Source organism: Chiloscyllium plagiosum, chromosome 45, assembly GCF_004010195.1.
Source record: "Chiloscyllium plagiosum isolate BGI_BamShark_2017 chromosome 45, ASM401019v2, whole genome shotgun sequence".
In the NCBI taxonomy this organism is placed as follows: domain Eukaryota; kingdom Metazoa; phylum Chordata; class Chondrichthyes; order Orectolobiformes; family Hemiscylliidae; genus Chiloscyllium; species Chiloscyllium plagiosum.
In genome coordinates, this window is record NC_057754.1 from 5663912 (window position 1) to 5672440 (window position 8529).

At 52.1% G+C, this 8529-nt stretch overlaps 1 protein-coding gene across 1 annotated transcript in view; it reads right to left on the reverse strand.

The window, feature by feature from the left end:
* LOC122544036 (N-terminal kinase-like protein) overlaps positions 1 to 8529 on the reverse strand; it is a gene marked incomplete at its 5' end in the record, with an annotated part of 29263 nt that overhangs the window by 13209 nt on the left and 7525 nt on the right. The window contains one exon of the mRNA XM_043683049.1: positions 1855 to 1857. Coding sequence (XP_043538984.1) covers positions 1855 to 1857 — 3 coding nt within the window. The remainder of the gene's footprint in view (positions 1 to 1854; positions 1858 to 8529) is intronic.

An 8529-nucleotide genomic window follows, 5' to 3' on the forward strand; every position in this document is an offset into this window, starting at 1 on the left:
GGACAATTTAGCACGGCCAATCCACCCTAACCTGCACATCCCTGGACACTATGGGACAATTTAGCACGGCCAATCCACCCTAACCTGCACATCCCTGGACACTATGGGACAATTTAGCACGGCCAATCCACCCTAACCTGCACATCCATGGGCACTTTGGGACAATTTAGCACGGCCAATCCACTCCAACCTGCACGTCCTTGGACACTATGGGACAATTTAGCACGGCCAACCCACCCTAACCTGCACATCCCTGGGCACTATGGGCAAATTTAGCATGGCCAATCCACCCTAACCTGCACATCCCTGGGCACTATGGGCAAATTTAGCACTGCCAATCCACATCCACATCACATATTGTCCAGGGATGTGTAGGTTCGGTGCATTAGTCGGGGGGGGGGGTAAATGTAGACTAATAGCGAAGGGGAATGGGTCTGGGCTGGTCACTCTTCGGAGGATCAGTGTGGACTTGTTGGGTTAAGTGGCCTGTTTCCACAGTGTAGGGATACTAACGTCTAAAGTGTCCTGTAGTGTGGAGGGATCTGCAGGTTAGTGATGAGATGTGCAGGGTTACAGGGTTGCGCCAGGGTGGGATGCTTGTGGTGGACCTGATGGGCCAAATGGCCCGCTTCCATGCTCTGGGGATTCTATGATATCCCATCCTCCCTTCTTAAATAATGGCACAACATTGGCTGTCCTCCAGTCCTCTGTTTGTTCTCTTGTGACCACAGAGGAATTGAAAATCATTGGCAGTATTCCTGCTTCATCTGGGCTGGTTGAGAATATTGAGTTAGTCAGTGCTTCAAGAGATAAGCTGTAACAAGAGCCATTTTCTGTCGCTAAATCATGGGAAAATGTCATCCCCGTTGTCATATTAAGTGGCTTTTAATATATCTGAGGATCTGAGCTCTTTAAGGTTCCTTAATCAGTAATATTTTCCCGTCTCGTACAGAAGGTCATTTCCCCAGGGTCGGGGAAGTCTGGAATTAGAGACCGTGGGTTTTAAGAGGGGGAAAGATTTAAAAGGGACCTGAAAGGCAGCTTTTTCACACAGAGGGTGATGCATAAGTGGAACATAGGTAGAGATGGGTACAGTTACAATAGTTAGAAGACTTCTGGACAGGTACGTGGATAGAAAAGATTTAGAAAATAAAACTCAGAACAGTACAGCACAGGACTAGATCCGTTGGCCGGTGATGTTGTGCTGAACATGACCCCACATTAAACTATTCCCTCCTGCCTGTCCTTGGTCCATCTCCCATCGTCCCTGGCATATTCATGTGTTTATCTCAAGTCCCTTAAACGCCCCTATCACATCTGCCTCCACCACCACCCCAGGCAGTGTGTTCCACACTCCTACCACTCTCAGTTTAAAAAAACTTGCCCCTCACATCTCCTTTGAACTTTCTCCCTCTCACGTTTAAATGCATGCCTCCTAGTATTAGACGTTTCACCTCTGGGTAAAAGCTTCTGACCGTCAACCCTATATCTGTGCATCTCACAATTTTGTAGCCTTCTATCAAGTCTCCCCTCAGCCTCCAGAGAAAACAACCTGAGTTTTTCCAGCCTCTCCTTACAGCTCCTACCCTCTAATCCAGGCAGCATCCTGGGATACCTCTCCTGCACCCTCTCCCAAGCCCCCACATCCTTCCTGTAATGGGGCGACCAGAACTGAACGCAATACTCTAAGTGTGGCCTAACCAAAAGTCTTGTAGAGCTGCAACATGACATCCTGACTCTTGTATGTTGAGAGTGTGTTGCTGGAAAAGCACAGCAGGTCAGGCAGCATCCGAGGAGCAGGAAAATCGACGTTTCGGGCCAGAGCCCTCCAATAAAGGTAAGTGTGCCTTACACCTTCTTTACCGCCCTGTCGACTTGTGTAGCCACACTCAGGGAGCTATGGACTTGAACCTCAAGATCCCTCTGTACATCAAAGCTGTTCAGGGTCCTGTCTTTAACTGTACACTTTTCCTGAGCATTTAATCTCCCAAAATGCAGCACCTCACACTTACCCGGATTAAACTCCATCTGCCATTTCTCCGCCCTTATTTGCAACTGATCTATGTCCCAGTGTATCCTTTAACAACTTCTACACGAACGACAACTCTTTGTGTTTCGAGGGATATTACCAAAATGCAGACAAATGGAACAAGTTCACTTTAGGAAGCCTGGTCAGCGTGGATTGGTCGGGCCGAAGGGTCTATTTCTGTGCTGTATGACTCTAACTCTTCTGAACTGGCTTGCTCAGCATTGTAGCTTTTCCTCTCTACTTCTCGCTCTCTGGCCAAGCGTTAATAATCCTGAGGAGTCAAGGACCTGAACAATGTCGCAGTGATTGAACTCCCAATATTGAGGTTCCCTCCAGATGCATGCCACCTTGACCTGGAAGTGCTTTGCTGTTCCTTCGGTTAAATCCCTGGCATTGACCGCGCTGTGGCTCAGCCGTTAGCACCACTTTCTCAGGGCGCCAGGAACCTGGGTTCGATCCCAGCTTCAGACGACTGTCCGGTGGGGAGTTTGCATGTTCTCCCCATGTCTGCATGAACTTTCCACCCACAGTCCAAAGCTGTGCAGACGAGGGGGGATTGGCCGTGCTAAATTGTCCCATCGTGCCCAGGGATGTGCAGGTTAGGGTGGATTGGCCGTGCTACATTGTCCCATAGTGCCCAGGAATGTGCAGGTTATGGTGGATAGGCCGTGCTAAATTGTCCCATAGTGCCCAGGAATGTGCAGGTTGAGGGGGATTGGCCGTGCTATATTGTCCCATAGTGCCCAGGGATGTGCAGGTTATGGTGGATAGGCCATGCTAAATTGTCGCATAGTGCCAAGGAATGTGCAGGTTGGGGTGGATTGGCCGTGCAACATTGTCCCATAGTGCCCAGGGATGTGCAGGTTATGGTGGATAGGCCGTGCTAAATTGTCCCATAGTGCCCAGGGATGTGCAGGTTAGAGTGGATTGGCCATGCAAAAGTGTCCCATAGTGCCCAGGAACGTGCAGGTTAGGGGGGATTGGCCGTGCTATATTGTCCCATAGTGCCCAGGAATGTGCAGGTTATGGTGGATAGGCCGTGCTACATTGTCCCATAGTGCCCAGGAATGTGCAGGTTATGGTGGATAGGCCGTGCTAAATTGTCTCATAGTGCCCAGGGATGTGCAGGTTGAGGGGGATTGGCCGTGCTAAATTGTCCCATAGTGCCCAGGAATGTGCAGGTTGAGGGGGATTGGCCGTGCTATATTGTCCCATAGTGCCCAGGGATGTGCAGGTTAGGGTGGATTGGCCGTGCTACATTGTCCCATAGTGTCCAGGGATGTGCACGTTAGGGTGGATTGGCCGTGCTGAATTGTCCCATAGTGCCCAGCGATGTGCAGGTTAGGGTGGATTGGCCGCGTTAAATTGTCCCATAGTGTCCAGGGATGTGCAGGTTGGAGTGGATTGGCCGTGCTAAATTGTCCCATAGTGCCCAGGGATGTGTAGGTTAGGGTGGATTGGCCATGCTAAATTGTCCCATAGTGTCCAGGGATGTGTAGGTTAGGGTGGATTGGCCGTGCTAAATTGTCCCATAGTGCCCAGGAATGTGCAGGTTGGGGTGGATTGGCCGTGCAAAATTGTCCCATAGTGCCCAGGAATGTGTAGGTTAGGGTGGATTGGCCGTGCCAAATTTTCCCACAGTGCCCAGGAATGTGCAGGTTGGGGTGGATTGGCCGTGCTACATTGTCCCATAGTGCCCAGGAATGTGCAGGTTATGGTGGATAGGCCGTGCTAAATTGTCCCATAGTGCCCAGGAATGTGCAGGTGAGGGTGGATTGGCCATACTAAATTGTCCCATAGTGCCCAGGGATGTGCAGGTTAGGGTGGATTGGCCGTGCTAAATTGTCCCATAGTGCCCAGGGATGTGCAGGTTAGGGTGGATTGGCCGTGCTAAATTGTCCCATAGTGCCCAGGGATGTGCAGGTTAGGGTGGATTGGCCGTGCTAAATTGTCCCATAGTGCCCAGGGATGTGCAGGTTAGGGTGGATTGGCCGTGCTAAATTGTCCCATAGTGCCCAGGGATGTGCAGGTTAGGGTGGATTGGCCGTGCTAAATTGTCCCATAGTGCCCAGGGATGTGCAGGTTAGGGTGGATTGGCCGTGCTAAATTGTCCCATAGTGCCCAGGGATGTACAGGTTAGGGTGGATTGGCCGTGCTAAATTGTCCCATAGTGCCCAGGGATGTGCAGGTTAGGGTGGATTGGCCGTGCTAAATTGTCCCATAGTGCCCAGGGATGTGCAGGTTAGGGTGGATTGGCCGTGCTAAATTGTCCCATAGTGCCCAGGGATGTGCAGGTTAGGGTGGATTGGCCGTGCTAAATTGTCCCATAGTGCCCAGGGATGTGCAGGTTAGGGTGGATTGGCCGTGCTAAATTGTCCCAGAGTGCCCAGGGATGTGGAGGTTAGGGTGGATTGGCCGTGCTAAATTACCCCATAGTGCCCAGGGATGTGCAGGTTAGGGTGGATTGGCCGTGCTAAATTGTCCCATAGTGCCCAGGGATGTGCAGGTTAGGGTGGATTGGCCGTGCTAAATTGTCCCATAGTGCCCAGGGATGTGCAGGTTAGGGTGGATTGGCCGTGCTAAATTGTCCCATAGTGCCCAGGGATGTGCAGGTTAGGGTGGATTGGCCGTGCTAAATTGTCCCATAGTGCCCAGGGATGTGCAGGTTAGGGTGGATTGGCCGTGCTAAATTGTCCCATAGTGCCCAGGGATGTGCAGGTTAGGGTGGATTGGCCGTGCTAAATTGTCCCATAGTGCCCAGGGATGTGCAGGTTAGGGTGGATTGGCCGTGCTAAATTGTCCCATAGTGCCCAGGGATGTGCAGGTTAGGGTGGATTGGCCGTGCTAAATTGTCCCATAGTGCCCAGGGATGTGCAGGTTAGGGTGGATTGGCCGTGCTAAATTGTCCCATAGTGCCCAGGGATGTGCAGGTTAGGGTGGATTGGCCGTGCTAAATTGTCCCATAGTGCCCAGGGATGTGCAGGTTAGGGTGGATTGGCCGTGCTAAATTGTCCCATAGTGCCCAGGGATGTGCAGGTTAGGGTGGATTGGCCGTGCTAAATTGTCCCATAGTGCCCAGGGACGTGCAGGTTAGGGTGGATTGGCCGTGCTAAATTGTCCCATAGTGCCCAGGGACGTGCAGGTTAGGGTGGATTGGCCGTGCTAAATTGTCCCATAGTGCCCAGGGACGTGCAGGTTAGGGTGGATTGGCCGTGCTAAATTGTCCCATAGTGCCCAGGGACGTGCAGGTTAGGGTGGATTGGCCGTGCTAAATTGTCCCATAGTGCCCAGGGACGTGCAGGTTAGGGTGGATTGGCCGTGCTAAATTGTCCCATAGTGCCCAGGGACGTGCAGGTTAGGGTGGATTGGCCGTGCTAAATTGTCCCATAGTGCCCAGGGACGTGCAGGTTAGGGTGGATTGGCCGTGCTAAATTGTCCCATAGTGCCCAGGGACGTGCAGGTTAGGGTGGATTGGCCGTGCTAAATTGTCCCATAGTGCCCAGGGACGTGCAGGTTAGGGTGGATTGGCCGTGCTAAATTGTCCCATAGTGCCCAGGGACGTGCAGGTTAGGGTGGATTGGCCGTGCTAAATTGTCCCATAGTGCCCAGGGACGTGCAGGTTAGGGTGGATTGGCCGTGCTAAATTGTCCCATAGTGCCCAGGGACGTGCAGGTTAGGGTGGATTGGCCGTGCTAAATTGTCCCATAGTGCCCAGGGACGTGCAGGTTAGGGTGGATTGGCCGTGCTAAATTGTCCCATAGTGCCCAGGGACGTGCAGGTTAGGGTGGATTGGCCGTGCTAAATTGTCCCATAGTGCCCAGGGATGTGCAGGTTAGGGTGGATTGGCCGTGCTAAATTGTCCCATAGTGCCCAGGGATGTGCAGGTTAGGGTGGATTGGCCGTGCTAAATTGTCCCATAGTGCCCAGGGATGTGCAGGTTAGGGTGGATTGGCCGTGCTAAATTGTCCCATAGTGCCCAGGGATGTGCAGGTTAGGGTGGATTGGCCGTGCTAAATTGTCCCATAGTGCCCAGGGACGTGCAGGTTAGGGTGGATTGGCCGTGCTAAATTGTCCCATAGTGCCCAGGGATGTGCAGGTTAGGGTGGATTGGCCGTGCTAAATTGTCCCATAGTGCCCAGGGATGTGCAGGTTAGGGTGGATTGGCCGTGCTAAATTGTCCCATAGTGCCCAGGGATGTGCAGGTTAGGGTGGATTGGCCGTGCTAAATTGTCCCATAGTGCCCAGGGATGTGCAGGTTAGGGTGGATTGGCCGTGCTAAATTGTCCCATAGTGCCCAGGGATGTGCAGGTTAGGGTGGATTGGCCGTGCTAAATTGTCCCATAGTGCCCAGGGATGTGCAGGTTAGGGTGGATTGGCCGTGCTAAATTGTCCCATAGTGCCCAGGGATGTGCAGGTTAGGGTGGATTGGCCGTGCTAAATTGTCCCATAGTGCCCAGGGATGTGCAGGTTAGGGTGGATTGGCCGTGCTAAATTGTCCCATAGTGCCCAGGGATGTGCAGGTTAGGGTGGATTGGCCGTGCTAAATTGTCCCATAGTGCCCAGGGATGTGCAGGTTAGGGTGGATTGGCCGTGCTAAATTGTCCCATAGTGCCCAGGGATGTGCAGGTTAGGGTGGATTGGCCGTGCTAAATTGTCCCATAGTGCCCAGGGATGTGCAGGTTAGGGTGGATTGGCCGTGCTAAATTGTCCCACCAGAGATGTGCAGGTTAGGGTGGATTGGCCTTGCTATATTGTCCCATAGTGTCCAGGGATGTGCAGGTTAGGGTGGATTGGCCATGCTAAATTGTTTCATAGTGCCCAGGGATGTGCAGTTAGGGTGGANTTAGGGTGGATTGGCCTTGCTATATTGTCCCATAGTGTCCAGGGATGTGCAGGTTAGGGTGGATTGGCCATGCTAAATTGTTTCATAGTGCCCAGGGATGTGCAGGTTAGGGTGGATTGGCCATGCTAAATTGTCCCATAGTGCCCAGGGATGTGCAGGTTAGGGTGGATTGGCCGTGGGAAATGAAGGGTCACAGCGATAGGATAGGATGGTGGGTCTGCTCATCGGAGGGTCAGTGTGGACTCGCTGGGCCGAATGGCCTATTTCCACACTGTCAGGATTCTATGGTGGAGGCTAATAATGACCGGGGGGAGTGTGGGGAAAAGGCTAAGATTTAAAGTAAGACACAGTAGGTTCAGAGGCAAACTGAGGGAAAACATTTTTACCCAGAGGGTGGTGGGATCCTGGAACGTGATGCCTGAGGGGGTGGGGGGGTGGAGAGCCAGTACCCCCCCCACTCCGCATTGAAGAAGGATTGAGACAGGCACTTGCGATGCCAAGGCTATGGGTCAAGTGCTAGAATAGGGATGGTTGGCACCGGCTCGATGGGCCGAAGGGCCTTTTTTTTGTGCTGCAGACCTCTGGGACTCGACATCACTATTCCTTCATCGCTACTGGGTGGAAATCCTAGCACTCCCTCTACCGCTGTCTCAGGGGGCAGTTAGAGTCAGATAATAAATACGGGCTTCGCTAGCGAGGCCCACCTTCCTGAAAGGGTTAAAGACAACGCTGCAGACGTGTGGGTGGACGTAGCAGCAAGGCGCTGACGGGCTGGGATATTTCACCTGGAACAAAGCAGGTCTGTCGGGTGAGGCTTTCAAAACGGCGAGACATTTCCATCGAGGGAGAGAGAGCTTGCTCCCTCTTGTGTGGAAGTGCCTAAGTAGAGGCCATCAATAATATAAGTTAGTCACCGAGTTACCCAGTTGGGAATTCCATCGGAATCTCTCCTCTGTTGGGAATGTGACAGTCGTGACCGCAGAATAGTTACACGTGAGTATTATCGATGGGTTTACCTGGAATCCTAACAAAGGTGAGAGGCAGAAGGGAATAAATATTCACAATGTGTGTGAGAATCGATCATAAATACTAGCGCCGATGATCGGGGCCCTGATGGCTTGCATCTTAGGATCACAAAAGCTACAGGGGTAGTTGGTGCATTGGTTGTCATTTGGAAAAAAAAATCCTTGGATCTTCTTAGAACAGTGGTAATGAGAAACTTTCTCGAGATTGAATTCAAGTCCCACATCTGACCGTGGTGGGGTAAAAATCCTTGGATTCTGGAGAAATTACCAGAGGGAGAAAGTTCCGCTCGGGAGGTTAAGCTATCAGATAACAGCACACGGTGTTGGAGATTATAGAGATTCACCGCCGATATACCTGGAAACAGGCCCGTCGATCTACACTGACCCACCGAAGAGTATCCCACCCAAACCCATTCCCCAACCCTATTAGCCTATTTTTAGCCCTGACTATTGCACCGAGCCTACACGTTCCTGGACACTGTGGGGTAATTTAGCACGGCCAATCCACCCTAACCTGCACAACCCTGGGCACTATGAGACAATTTAGCACGGCCAATCCACCCTAACCTGCACATCCCTGGGCACTATGGGACAATTTAGCACGGCCAATCCACCCTAACCTGCACATCCCT